The sequence below is a fragment of the Hoplias malabaricus genome, chromosome 6 (assembly GCF_029633855.1).
Source record: "Hoplias malabaricus isolate fHopMal1 chromosome 6, fHopMal1.hap1, whole genome shotgun sequence".
Lineage (NCBI taxonomy): Eukaryota > Metazoa > Chordata > Actinopteri > Characiformes > Erythrinidae > Hoplias > Hoplias malabaricus.
The window spans coordinates 1,836,900-1,852,241 of NC_089805.1; the positions used below are offsets into that span (position 1 = coordinate 1,836,900).

General features: G+C 46.2%; 1 protein-coding gene across 3 annotated transcripts in view; it reads right to left on the bottom strand.

Moving 5' to 3' along the window:
* The window catches only part of LOC136699301 (glutamate receptor ionotropic, NMDA 2B-like), a 210,393-nt gene that overhangs the window by 93,991 nt on the left and 101,060 nt on the right, over positions 1 to 15,342 (bottom strand). For all 3 annotated transcript variants that reach the window (XM_066673905.1, XM_066673907.1, XM_066673906.1), the window contains one exon: positions 13,314 to 13,904. In XM_066673905.1, coding sequence (XP_066530002.1) covers positions 13,314 to 13,904 — 591 coding nt within the window. The remainder of the gene's footprint in view (positions 1 to 13,313; positions 13,905 to 15,342) is intronic.

A 15,342-nucleotide genomic window follows, 5' to 3' on the forward strand; every position in this document is an offset into this window, starting at 1 on the left:
TTCTTCCTGTGTCTGTGTGGGTTTCCTCCGGGTGACTGTCTGTGAGGTGTGTGGTGTGTTCTCTCTGTGTCTGCATGGGTTTCCTCTGGGTGACCCCCCAGGGTGTGTCACTACCATGCGGTTTCAGACAATAAATAAATGAATGAATGAATGAATGAATGAAGGATGCCTCTAAGCAGCAATGAATTTTTGCAAAAAGAAATAAGAAGGGAGCAGGGAGAGAGAGATCATGAGTGTAGAAAAACTTCTAGTATCTAGGAGAGTCTAGCAGAGTTTAAAAATGTCCGTATCTGAAACTGGACAGAAAGAGGAAATAGGACACATATTTAGGTCTCTCTCTCTCTCTCTCTCTCTCTCCTTATATCACCCCATCTTCTCCCTCTCACTCTCTTTCTTTCTCCTTATATCACCCCACCTTCTCTCTCTCTCTCAGGTTTTTAAAAGGAGAACACACATGTCACACTGCTTCCTAATCCAGAACAAAAAAAGTAAGAGGCAAGAAAAAACAAAACAGAGCAAAGAGAATTAAGGACCTTTCACATACCCAGGTCTGGGGTGTGTGTGTGTGTGTGTGTGTGTGAGGACAGTGCATGACCGTTAGCCATGTGAGCCATTCAGCACCTCCTACACCCACTGATTCAACTCACACCTCCTACTGGGCACACACATACACACTTCTCACACAGTACACCTCTTACTGAGAACACATGCACACATAGACACACATCACACAATGTCCTGACCGAAGAATATAAAGCACAGCTTCATTTATTTAATGTCTAGTCAACACTGCCTGTAAGTATAAGCCACTCAAACACACACCTTTACTTAACAGAAAATTATCCCAACAACCTGTAAAAGGTGCTTTAGATTATAATTATATATATAATTATAATATAATGACTTTAGACAGTCACCCGGAGGTCTGGTGACCGGAGGTGACTGTCTGTGAGGAGTGTGGTGTGTTCTCCCTGTGTCTGCGTGGGTTTCCTCCGGGTGACTGTCTGTGAGGAGTGTGGTGTGTTCTCTCTGTGTCTGTGTGGGTTTCATCCGGGTGACTGTCTGTGAGGAGTGGGGTGTGTTCTCCCTGTGTCTGCGTGGGTTTCCTCCGGGTGACTGTCTGTGAGGAGTGTGGTGTGTTCTCTCTGTGTCTGCGTGGGTTTCCTACGGGTGACTGTCTGTGAGGAGTGTGGTGTGTTCTCTCTGTGTCTGCGTGGGTTTCCTCCGGGTGACTGTCTGTGAGGAGTGTGGTGTGTTCTCTCTGTGTCTGTGTGGGTTTCATCCGGGTGACTGTCTGTGAGGAGTGGGGTGTGTTCTCCCTGTGTCTGCGTGGGTTTCCTCCGGGTGACTGTCTGTGAGGAGTGTGGTGTGTTCTCTCTGTGTCTGCGTGGGTTTCCTACGGGTGACTGTCTGTGAGGAGTGTGGTGTGTTCTCTCTGTGTCTGCGTGGGTTTCCTCCCGGTGACTGTCTGTGAGGAGTGTGGTGTGTTCTCCCTGTGTCTGCGTGGGTTTCCTCCGGGTGACTGTCTGTGAGGAGTGTGGTGTGTTCTCTCTGTGTCTGCGTGGGTTTCCTACGGGTGACTGTCTGTGAGGAGTGTGGTGTGTTCTCTCTGTGTCTGCGTGGGTTTCCTCCGGGTGACTGTCTGTGAGGAGTGTGGTGTGTTCTCCCTGTGTCTGTGTGGGTTTCATCCGGGTGGCTGTCTGTGAGGAGTGTGGTGTGTTCTCTCTGTGTCTGCGTGGGTTTCCTCCGGGTGACTGTCTGTGAGGAGTGTGGTGTGTTCTCTCTGTGTCTGCGTGGGTTTCCTCCGGGTGACTGTCTGTGAGGAGTGTGGTGTGTTCTCCCTGTGTCTGTGTGGGTTTCCTCCGGGTGACTGTCTGTGAGGAGTGTGGTGTGTTCTCTCTGTGTCTGCGTGGGTTTCATCCGGGTGGCTGTCTGTGAGGAGTGTGGTGTGTTCTCTCTGTGTCTGCGTGGGTTTCCTCCGGGTGACTGTCTGTGAGGAGTGTGGTGTGTTCTCCCTGTGTCTGTGTGGGTTTCCTCCGGGTGACTGTCTGTGAGGAGTGTGGTGTGTTCTCTCTGTGTCTGCGTGGGTTTCATCCGGGTGGCTGTCTGTGAGGAGTGTGGTGTGTTCTCTCTGTGTCTGCGTGGGTTTCATCCGGGTGGCTGTCTGTGAGGAGTGTGGTGTGTTCTCCCTGTGTCTGCGTGGGTTTCCTCCGGGTGACTGTCTGTGAGGAGTGTGGTGTGTTCTCTCTGTGTCTGCGTGGGTTTCATCCAGGTGGCTGTCTGTGAGGAGTGTGGTGTGTTCTCTCTGTGTCTGCGTGGGTTTCCTCCGGGTGACTGTCTGTGAGGAGTGTGGTGTGTTCTCTCTGTGTCTGCGTGGGTTTCCTCCGGGTGACTGTCTGTGAGGAGTGTGGTGTGTTCTCCCTGTGTCTGCGTGGGTTTCCTCCGAGTGACTGTCTGTGAGGAGTGTGGTGTGTTCTCCCTGTGTCTGCATCGGTTTCCTCCGAGAGACTGTCTGTGAGGAGTGTGGTGTGTTCTCCCTGTGTCTGCGTGGGTTTCCTCCGGGTGACTGTCTGTGAGGAGTGTGGTGTGTTCTCCCTGTGTCTGCGTGGGTTTCCTCCGGGTGCTCCAGTTCCCTCAAGGAGAAATTTAGAAAGGGATAAACCAACACATTTACTTATAGATTATCACTACGTACAGTAATATATAGTTAGTTAGTTGTAGTTATAGTACAGTTTTATTTAAGCAATAGAACACGAGAGGGAGTGTTATCATGAATTAACAGTATGGCTGTGATGTGGTGCTGTAAGTCCATATCAGCCGTGTTTAAGTGTGCTATTGCTTTTATACAAAAGTTCGGGTAATAAATTATGAAATATATGAACGGAGCTGTGAAAGTGGTGTCAAAAATATTTATGAAATTTGTAAATTCTTCCGCCAATTTATAGTTCCTCAACAAGTAGCTTGTTGCTACGTCACAGTAACGAACTCCACATATATCTGCAATGACATTTTCCCACACTTCCAAAGTGTAGAGATAGAAATAGTTTGCATTTTCTCCAACTACAGACCTGCATTCAGACTGATTTTAGATTCCAGAGAATGTAGTAGCACTGCTCCATGTCTCTGTGTTTGTTGGGTTGGAGGCGCTTTACACTTCAGTAGCTGAAGGTTGGCAATGAGCATGGTAACCTCAGGCTGATGTACTGCTGCTCCAGATCTTGTTTCATTTCATGCTTTTTTCATGGAGATAATGCAAACATTAGGAGCATTATGTTTGTACACCCTGTATGTATAGTTTAGTTCCGTTTTTACATACCAACTACAGAGCTACTGAACTGCACACCAACTATAATTCTACCAAATTAAACTACATACAATATCAGTAAAAAGGTCTATAATACAGGGTGGTCATTTATATGGATACACCTTAATAAAATGGGAATGGTTGGTGATATTAACTTCCTGTTTGTGGCACATTAGTATATGGGAGGGGGGGAACTTTTTTAAGATGGGTGGGGAACATGGTGACCATTTTGAAGTTGGCCATTTTGGATCCAACTTATTTTTTTTTCAATGGGAAGAGGGTCATGTGACACATCAAACTTACTGGGAATTTAACAAGAAAAACAATGGTTTGGAATCCACCTACCAATGTGTGTTTTTGGAGCGTGGGAGATAACCGGAGCACCCGGAGGAAACCCACACAGACACAGGGAGAACACACCACACTCCTCACAGACAGTCACCCGGAGGAAACCCACACAGACAGGGAGAACACACCACACTCCTCACAGACAGTCACCCGGAGGAAACCCACACAGACACAGGGAGAACACACCACACTCCTCACAGACAGTCACCCGGAGGAAACCCACACAGACACAGGGAGAACACACCACACTCCTCACAGACAGTCACCCGGAGGAAACCCACGCAGACACAGGGAGAACACACCACACTCCTCACAGACAGTCACCCGGAGGAAACCCACGCAGACACAGGGAGAACACACCACACTCCTCACAGACAGTCACCCGGAGGAAACCCAAACAGACACAGGGAGAACACACCACACTCCTCACAGACAGTCACCCGGAGGAAACCCACGCAGACACAGGGAGAACACACCACAGTCCTCACAGACAGTCACCCGGAGGAAACCCACGCAGACACAGGGAGAACACACCACACTCCTCACAGACAGTCACCCGGAGGAAACCCAAACAGACACAGGGAGAACACACCACACTCCTCACAGACAGTCACCCGGAGGAAACCCACACAGACACAGGGAGAACACACCACACTCCTCACAGACAGTCACCCGGAGGAAACCCACGCAGACACAGAGAGAACACACCACACTCCTCACAGACAGTCACCCGGAGGAAACCCACGCAGACACAGGGAGAACACACCACACTCCTCACAGACAGTCACCCAGAGGACTCGAATCCACAATGTGAATGTATGTGTGTGTTAATGCCCTGTGATTTAATGGCACCCCATCAAGCGTGTGTTCCTGACTTGAACCCAATGAGTCTAGCTCTGGAAACACTTCGTCCCTGAACAGAAAGAAGCAGTCACAGAAAATGAATGAATAAAGGAAGGAATTAATGAATGGTGCAGAATCACGGAAGTCTAAACTAATAAAGAGACAGAAGTGCAGGGTCGCAGAAATCCAACGCCATGGCTACAGAGCCATAGAAGCTCAGAGTAAACACAGACACAGGACTACAGAGCTACAGAACTCCAACCACAACTACAGACCTGCTGACCTCCAGACAAACTCCAGACAGAGTCAAGCTGCAGCCTCCAGCTGAGTCTCAATCAGTGCACAGCAGCAGCAGCAGCATCAGCATCAGCATCAGCTTCAGCACACACTGATCTGCTCCAGACTAAATATCACATGCTTAAAGGTCTAAAACACTCTTAAGAGGTGTGAGTGGAAATGTCAGCGTTTACGTAACACACATGCAGGGCGGCTGTCTGTGTGTGTGTGTGTGTGTGTGTGTGTGTGTTAGTCACGGTTGCGGGGTATGGCAGTGTTTTTCAGTACAGCTGCCAGTGGAGCATTTAACAGTCCAAACAGACTGAGTCAGTGTCTCACACACAGACACAGACACACAACCACTAACAGTCTGCATCTAACCTTTCTCTCTCTCTCTCTCTCTCTCTCTCTCTCTCTCTCTCATCTTTCATTCTCTCTCTTCCTGTCTCCGTTCATCTTTCTTTCTCATTCTGTCTCTGCATGCTGTCTGTCTATAGAGCTCTCTCCGTCTCTATTCCTTTGTCACTGTACCCCTCTCTCTCTCTCTCTCTCTCTCTCTTTTCTATCCCTCATATGACTCTCTTTCTCTGTCTCCAACCCTCTTTCTTTGTGTATCTACCTCTCTGTCTCTGTAGCTCTCTACCTCGCTGTGGCTGTCAATACTTCTCCCTCTGCCTCTAACCCTTTTCACTCTACCTCTCTCTCTTCATCTGTTCCTCATCTCTCTCTCTCTCTCTCTCTCCATTTATCACTGTCTCGGGCCTCTATTCATCTCTGCCAATCACTCTCTTCCTCTCTCCTTCAGCACTGAGAAAAAAGCCCTTGTGCACTCGATCCATCCCTCTTTCTTGCACACAGTTAATGACACTACATCCTTCCTCCTCTCCATCTCTCTGCTAGTGAGGTGTTGCTCTCACGCTTCCTCTCCCTTTCCCTTCTCAGACCCACAGCCCATCGGTCTTTCCCACCCCTCTTATTTCTGTCACTGTCTCTCTCTTTACTCTCTCCCACTCTCTGATCCATTTTTCCTCTGTGTAAGAGTACAGCTCAGCTTTAATACACTCCTCTTGTCCTGTCAATTCACTCATAAATATAAGCTGGAAGGTTGCCGTGCCAACAGCATGGCTGAGAGAGACAGGGAGAGAGAGAGAGAGAGAGAGAGAGAGAGAGAGAGAGAGAGAGAGAGAGAATTAAAAAGTGAGAAAGTCAGGCAGGACAGAAAGAAGCAGACAGAAGCAGAGAGAGAGTACAAAAGTAAGGGGGGGGTAGAAAAACAGGAGAGAAAAACAAAAGGGAGAGAGAGAGAGAGAGAGAGTGAGAGAGAGATAGAGAGACAGAGAGAGAGAGTGAGAGTGAGACAGAGAGACAGAGAGAGAGAGAGACAGAGAGAGAGAGAGAGAGAGAGAGAGACAGATAGAGAGAGAGAGAGAGAGAGAGAGAGAGTGAGATAGAGACAGAGAGAGTGAGAGTGAGATAGAGAGACAGAGAGACAGAGAGAGAGAGAGAGAGAGAGAGGGACAGAGAGAGAGAGAGAGACAGAGATAGAGAGAGTGTGTGTGTGTGAGACAGAGAGAGAGAGGGACAGAGAGAGAGAGAGACAGAGATAGAGAGAGTGTGTGTGTGTGTGAGAGAGAGAGAGTTGAAGAGTTTGTGTGATTTTACTCATGACAGAGTGGGGGTGTGTCTCACACTCTGGGTTCACTGCCTCCGTCTGTGCCTTGTGTCAGACAGACAGACAGGCGTGCGCACACACACACACACACACACACACACACACAAACACAGAGGCTGCTCTCTCTGGCTTGAGGCCTGGTAAACCCACTGAGCACATATCAGCCACAGTTTTCTATGAGTATTCTGTGTGATGAAGGAAGTATGAATGAGACAGGGACCAGTGGTTGTGAGATTTACTAATACAGCAGAGCACCCACTTTTCAGACAGAAAACAGTGTGTGTGAGTGTGTGTATGTGAGAGAGAGAGAGAGAGAGAGACACTAGAGGGCAACCTCTGCTCAAAACAGACCACTTCCAAAATTATGAATGACACATCTGTCAACCTCTCGCAACTGTCTCCAAATACCACACCATCTCATCACAAACTTATTTTCTGGAGCTACAACACTCCAGAGACCACTGCTGAAATGTTCCACTGCCCAGTGTTGTGCTGATTTATAGTCCTTTAGCAAATGTTAGGCCCGGGGACATTAGACTCACGTGTGGCTTTTCCAGAGGCTCCCATTTTTCATACAATGTTTTTTTTATGGAGATTATACACGAGGTGTGAATATAACTGAATGACTCTGGCAGCAGTGTATGTACCTTAAAGTAGAAGAGGTGACTACAGTTTATTTGGCCTTATAAACTCTTTTTCCCCCACCCTAGTGTTATCTCAAGCCACTGTAAACCTAGTAGCTAGGAGTTGCGTAGCACGTTAGCCACACAGCTAAACTAGCATCATTACAAAGTGTTCAGATTTGGAGTGTTGGCTTGACTGCCATCTGAAACAGATCAGACCTTGAGACTTATATTTCGTCCCTGTCCAGTGAAAAACATGTACTCAGCCTGGAATACATGCTACGAGCAGGTTTCCCATACAGGAATAAAGCTTAGTGCTTGACTATATCCTCCATTCAATGGAAAATCACCATTCAAAATGCAGTGAAGTCCAGGACTAGGCTTAATCCCTGTCAGGGAAACCATCCCTATATGTTCAAGTACACTGTTAGGAAAGAGGTACTGTACATTATTGTTCACTTAATGTAGAAACAGTGTAATGTAAATTTAAAGGTACATCAGTGGTGGTAAAATCCAGTTCCCTAAAGGCACATCACATTCTCTTCTTCAGAAGGAGGGCTGAATATTTTTGAGCATCCATTAAAGGCTAAAGACCAACTCTATGAAAGTGTCAAACAAATAAACACAGTGGAGTTTGAGTTCCTAACTTGTGTTTATTGAGAGTCAGAAAACATGTTATTTCTTACTAATTGAAGGAATAAGGTTTAAAAGACCGTTGCCTGTGACGTAGATGGTGGACAACAACTCTAGAAGTTGCACTTAATTTAATACAAAATGAGGAAAAGGTGTGTTGTTTTTGGCTGCAATCATTCAATGTACAGTGGGACATCTGTGAACAAATGGCCCAAAGATCCCAAAATATCCAGAAAATGGACTAAATTTGTCCACTTTAAACGGGCACTTTGGAAAGGACCATCCGCTCACTCCGTTATCTGTAGCTCATTTCACTGGCGCTTTTCCAACAATATGGGCATGTAAGGACACCAACGAAAGGTGTTCAAGAGCCTCTGTAACATGGAGGTAAACAGGGTAAGGACACTCACTTCGCCTGTTTTAGTTGGTGTTAGTTAACGTTAGCTTGACTCGCTAAACTCGGTGCTCAGATTATACTCGGCTACGTAGCTGCATTACGGAGGTTTATAAATGTCGGATGAATTCGAGTTCGACTTCGATCACATTTACAAGAATAACGGTACCTCTACATTTGAGTTTAGCTTATTGCTAGGCTATTGTCATGAATAATGTTGGTTATTTAGCTAGATACTGTCATAACAGTCAGTCATAACGGTGTTTTACCGCGGCGTTGTTCAGCTGTTGTCCACCAGTGACGTCACGGTCGCGTTCGAGAATTTCCGTAGCGAGCTCGGGTTTTTCCGTCAATTTAATAAAATTGTCAGTTTTAAAGCAAATTAAGCAGCTGTTTTCATTTTAATTCATACTTATATCTGTCAGTAACTACAATAATGTGGAATTGTCACGCCCTCGTCCTGTTATGCCTGTTTTCCCCGCCATGTGCTCTCTCTGCACATGGCTCTGTCTGTTATTGTTCTTGTCTCCGCCCTTGTCCCGCCTCCTTGTCCACCGTCCTCGTTATCTGTTTCAGGTGTGTCTCGTCTATTCATGTATTTAAGCTCCCTGGTGTCACTTCCATGTATCGGTCATTCATTTTGTGTCTTTTTCTTTCTAAGTCATGTCATGTTGATTCTTTCTCGTTCCTAGTCATGTCGTGTTGTTTATTTCCTATTCCATGTCAAGTCATTGTGTTTCCTAGTCATGTCGTTTCGTTTCGTGTCGTTTCTTTCCTGTAAGTCTAGTTATTTCGCCTCCTATGTTTCTTAGTCATGTTGCTTAGTCCGGTCCGTTTGTCTCTGTCGTTTCCTCGTTTCATTTCCTTTATCCTGTCGTTTCCGTAGTTGCCTGTCTTTGTTTTGTTATATCTTTTGTTTAATTAAAAATACTGTGTTTTAGCGAGTGTGTCCGCCTCCATCAGTCCGCCCCCCCGTGATACGTGACAGAAATATTCATGGAGGTCCATTAAGTGGTGCTTAGCCTTTAAAAACAAAAATTAAATGACATGGACATATGAAATTAACACCATTTAAAAATCTGTAATAAATACAGTATATTGTATAAAAGAGTACCACCAAAGTGACAATGTGTCTGAGAGTGTACTGGTAGACATCCATTATATTTAGTAAATTTGATTACTGTAAATTTTCCTCACTGTGGACACAGACAGCATGCACACACCATGTAGAATCTCAAAAGAAGAGACTGAAATGGCATGGGATGCTCTGCCTTACTCTATACCAAAGCTTAGGTTCACCATGCCCAGCGGCAACCATCTTCTAGAGGGGTATAAAGAACCCTTGCAGTGGGCGGTGGAGCAGTGGAACTGTTTTGTTGGTTGTGTTGGAGTGGTGTGTGTGCACTTCAGAACAAATCATCCAACATCAGTACCTCCGTACCTGCTGTTACTGCAGCAAAGGGGGAACAGGCTGTATAATAAACAGGGCTGGACAATAGTTTAATATATACACAGGGGTTGGACAATGAAAGTGAAACACCTGGTTTTAGACCACAGTAATTTATTAGTGTGGTGTAGGGCCTCCTTTTGCGGCCGATACAGCGTCAGTTGGTCTTGGGAATGACATACACAAGTCCTGCACAGTGGTCAGAGGGATTTGAAGCCATTCTTCTTGCAGGATAGTGGCCAGGTCTCTACGTGATGCTGGTGGAGGAAAACGTTTCCTGACTCGCTCCTCCACAACACCCCAAAGTGGCTCAATAATATTTAGATCTGGTGACTGTGCAGGCCATGGGAGATGTTCAACTTCACTTTCATGTTCATCAAACCAGTCTTTCACCAGTCTCGCTGTGTGTATTGGTGCACTGTCGTCCTGATACACGGCACCGCCTTCAGGACACAGTGTTTGAACCATTGGATGCACATGGTCTTACTGGTGCAGTGTGCAGTTAATGAAGATTGTCCACTAGGCTGCTCCAATTTAGCCATGACACCTCCCACACTACAATGACAGGTGTTTCACTTTCATTGTCTAACCCCTGTATATTTCAGGTGTATTGTCCAGCCCTAATAATAAACGCATATTCTCAGGACTCAGATGTGTATATTTCATTGGACCCGAATATGGCTGAGTGCAATTGAATCCTCACAGCAAGTTTCCAACATCTAGCTTAAAGCCTTGCCTGAATCTCAGAGACTGTTGCTGCAGCAAAGGCGGGGACAGACTGTGTAATAAATTGACATTTTCAGTATTCAGAGGGTATATTTCAACGGATCTGATTACTATTATTATTCCAATAGAATTTCAATGTATACTGACAGGGTCACGTTGGGATTGGGTTCGAGTTCGTTCTTCCATTTCACAGCCATGTAGACCATTAGTGTGTAGTGTGTGTGCTTGTTGTGTGTGTGTACTGTACTTTGTGTAACTTCAGTGTGTTTCGATATCAGTCTGTGCTGTGTGTGTGTGGGTGTTTCTGACTCACAGCATTTCCGTTAAGGATTCCAGCATAGAGCTTCATTCACCCCACAAACACCAAGTCTCTCTCTCTCTCTCTCTCTCTCTCTCTCTCTCTCTCTTTCTCTCTCTCTTTCTCTTTCTCTCTCTGTCTCTCTCTCTTTCTCTCTCTGTCTCCCTCTCTCTCTCTCTCTTTCTCTCTCTGTGTCCCTCTCTCTCTCTCTCTCTTTCTCTCTCTCTCTCTCTCTCTTTCTCTCTCTCTCTCTCTCTCTCTCTCTCTCTGTCTCTCTCTCTTTCTTTCTCTCTCTCTCTCTCTTTCTCTCTCTCTCTCTCTCTCTGTCTCTCTCTCTCTCTCTCTCTCTCTCTCTCTCCCCCTCTCTCTCTCTCTCTCTCTCTCTCTCTCTTTCTTTCTCTCTCTCTCTCTATTTCTGTGTCTGTCTCTCTCTCTTTCTTTCTGTGTCTGTCTCTCTCTCTCCCTCTCTCTCTCTCTCTCCACTGCATGTACACGTTGGATGCATGGTTACATCAGCAATTACTATATGCCCACACACACACACACAGCCATTAATTCTTAAAAACACACACAGGCCTCCTTTCATCCACAGAAACCCAGAACTTTTCCGAACATTCCCTGGAGGAGTTGCATGTGTGAACGCAAATGTCCGAATAATTTGTTATAATAATTTGACATTACCCTGACTTTCCCCTGCCAGCAGCCTAGTGCAAGGTCCAGGTTATATCCGAGTGTGCCCATGTGTGAACAGAGCAGGTAATGTTGCGGAGAATTGGCAGTAAGTTCATGCACGGCCTCCTGAATGCGCTGCACAGACGCGGCCACGCGCCTAAATCACAACAAACGTTTCTTGCACTGAGAACTAGGGTGGCCCCGTAAAACCACGGCAGTAAAAAAAAGTCAATTTTATCCTGAAATGCTAAGCAGAACTACAAAAAGCTACATGCAAATTCACTACAGGAACTCCATTTCCCATAATGCCCCAGCGCATTTCCAAAAGCTTGAGCAGCTAGCGCTTTCAGTCAGATCCAGTTTATTTAGTTTTTTTTGCAGAGAGATGGACATTTGTAAACTACCACTACAGCAACCACTCAGACATTCACTGCCCTCAGAAAATAAATCTAAGGGCAGGTAACGCCCCCTAAAATAAACCTCTCATGAGCACGGGTAAAAGAGGACGTCTGGTCACCCTAAGCTAGGAGTTGTGTAGCACGTTAGCCACACAGCTAAACTAGCATCATTACAAAGTGTTCACATTTGGAGTGTTGGCTTGACTGCCATCTGAAACAGATCATACCTTGAGACTTATAGTTCGTCCCTGTCCAATGAAAAACATGTACTTAGCCTGGAATACATGCTACGAGCAGGTTTCCCATACAGGAATAAAGCTTAGTGCTTGACTATATCCTCCATTCAATGGAAAATCACCATTCAAAATGCAGTGAAGTCCAGGACTAGGCTTAATCCCTGTCAGAGAAACCATCCCTATATGTTCAAGTACACTGTTAGGAAAGAGGCACTGTACTCTGTACCCTCTAAACTCTCTGTGTGCCCCAGTACAGCATGTAGTCTACAAACTCCCCTGGTGAGAACGTGTCTGACACACACACTATGTGTGAAAGCATAACTCCAGGAAATGTCTGGACATGAAAACAGCAATAGAGCATTGAACAAATACATGTTGTCACCTCTGGAGCAAAACTCCTTTTTGGCTTTTTTCATGCTTTTATAAATGTTTGAAATTGCTGCTTGGCTCTTACACTGTTTTGTGATGTCACAAAACGATTTACATACGTGTACGTATTCAACCTACAGCCGTTTAGCCTCAGACGGTCGTGCTGAATGAATATAGGACTGTTTTTCGAATGATGATGGTGTCTAGTTGTTCCGATATATGCTTTGATGTTTGTTGGTAAATAATAATAACGCAGGCTACTAGCTTTTTTTAAACGATAATTTCAGTGAAGAAAAAAAAAACATGGCTGTACTTAAGCAGAAATTATTAGGGACTTCCTGCCTCGTAACTCCACTTTCCATAATTCCACTTTCCATTATTGCCATACATAAAAAATAAGCTTAATGTATTGGAGGACAGAATGTTAGTAAGAACGGTAGTGTGATTTATACCTATTCCCAATTCCACTAGATGCTACACTGGAGCTACGAGGCTAATATTGTGAACAAACTCTAGAAGGTAACAGTCAAACAGTTCCTACAGTGTTGGGTTTAAAGAATCCGGCATAAACTTAATGTGGACATGGTGTTACTTAGACAATGTAGTCTTTCTGCATGATTTATGTCATTAAAACACATTCAGTGTTGTTAGCTTCATACCTCTGCCACAGTATGGCATTTTGGTAGATGTTATCATGCCGAGAGATCGGTACGAGAATGTAGCAAAAGGAATCTTGCCCAAGTAATATTTTTAGTGTAGTGTGTGTGGCCTAGGAAGGGTATCAGACCGTAGTCTGCTATTTATATCTTAGTACCCTTAGTGCAGTTTAGTTTTTTTACTAAAACTCTTCTGTGGCTTCTCCAAGCAGGAATGCTGATCTAGGATCTTTTGTCAGTAAGGTCATTGTAAATAAGAGAGAACGAGAGCTGGCCTTAGATCAGCAATCTAAGCTTTTTGAACACAGAGCACAGTGTCTAAAATCAGTGAGTTAGAGGCTAACACGGTTTATAATGGGTATTTATCAATACGTTTTAGGGGCCACTGTGTTCGCAGATACACAAGCAGATTCTGTACCTTAGCAGCCATGATCATGGATGACCCGCCTTTGACCCCCAATATGGGGATGTGTGTTTGAGCGGAGATGAAGTCCAGTATCTGAGCGATGGCCTCTTGGTCGGTGTCGTCTCCGAACACCACGCCCTGCAGCCAGTGGTCAGTCATCAGGTCACAGATGCTCTTTATGATGCTCTTCGGGTCGGTTTCGTTCATGGTCAGCATTTCCACACTTGGGGCGAGGGGAGTGTGTGCGAAATCATCTTTATCCCTTGCACTGGCCATTGCTACTTCACTGGAGTTGCCCACAAGAACCACGGCGATGCTCAAGCCCTGCAGCAGTTTAGGCCCTGCTCCAAGCAGCTCATGCCCCGCCCCGGGGAGGTAGTGTGCCACGCCGCCTCCGACCCCTCTGTCCCGTCTGGACTGAGCACCGGGGGGCAACAACAACAGGCACAGGAGCAGGAGCTGGATCAGTGAAAGTCGGGGCCAGGGGCGGAAAGGGACAGGAGGCGTGGTCAGTGAAACAGGACATGCTCGCTTCTCCTGAGGGCGCGAAGATGAGCCACAGCGACCACAAAGCAGCATGGTGGAGGAAGGGGCCAGAAAAACCTACCGAGAAAATAAAGAGAAAGGTCACATGTGATATTATTATAATAAGAAATGTGTCAATAGAGGAACAGCACCACAATAAAAATAAAAAAAACAACAAAATGCAGTGCTATATCTATTCAGCTACCATTAACTGCCCTTTGCTGTAGGAACAGTTTAATCCCCAGGGACGTTTTCAGACTGAACACTGGAAAATATTTGTTGGATATTTTTTTCTTTTTTAACCTTTAATTTTACCCAGCAAGTCATTAAGGACATATTAATTACACCGGCAGCCTGGCAAACAGCAAGGGCTACTTGAGGAAATGAGTGGCTAAAAAAGGGCCTATATATTAAGGGGAAAAGAAACACATGAAGTATAAAACTTTTGCTACATGATTAGACGGCACGGTGGTGCAGCAGGTAGGTTTCGCAGTCACACAGCTCCAGGGACCTGGAGGTTGTGGGTTCGATTCAAACCCACGCAGACACAGGGAGAACACACCACACTCCTCACAGACAGTCACCCGGAGGAAACCCACGCAGACACAGGGAGAACACACCACACTCCTCACAGACAGTCACCCGGAGGAAACCCACACAGACACAGAGAGAACACACCACACTCCTCACAGACAATCACCCGGAGGAAACCCATGCAGACACAGAGAGAACACACCACACTCCTCACAGACAGTCACCCGGAGGAAACCCACACAGACACAGAGAGAACACACCACACTCCTCACAGACAGTCACCCGGAGGAAACCCACACAGACACAGAGAGAACACACCACACTCCTCACAGACAGTCACCCGGAGGAAACCCACGCAGACACAGGGAGAACACACCACACTCCTCACAGACAGTCACCCGGAGGAAACCCACGCAGACACAGGGAGAACACACCACACTCCTCACAGACAGTCACCCGGAGGAAACCCACACAGACACAGAGAGAACACACCACACTCCTCACAGACAGTCACCCGGAGGAAACCCACACAGACACAGAGAGAACACACCACACTCCTCACAGACAGTCACCCGGAGGAAACCCACGCAGACACAGGGAGAACACACCACACTCCTCACAGACAGTCACCCGGAGGAAACCCACGCAGACACAGGGAGAACACACCACACTCCTCACAGACAGTCACCCGGAGGAAACCCATGCAGACACAGGGGGAACACACCACACTCCTCACAGACAGTCACCCGGAACGGGAGTTGAACACACTGAATACCTGCTACGCCACCGTGCTACCAGTCTATAAACTGTATCCCAAACAGTATCAAACAGTGGGAGTATAGTCATCTGCACCAAAGTGAATTTTGCTGCATAAGTAAAGACCACTTCTTTACAGAAATCCATGTTTAGCCTTGACCTTGGATTGTAGCTTTGTAATATGATGAGAAAATGAACATAGACTCTCTAGGTATTTGTAAGTTGT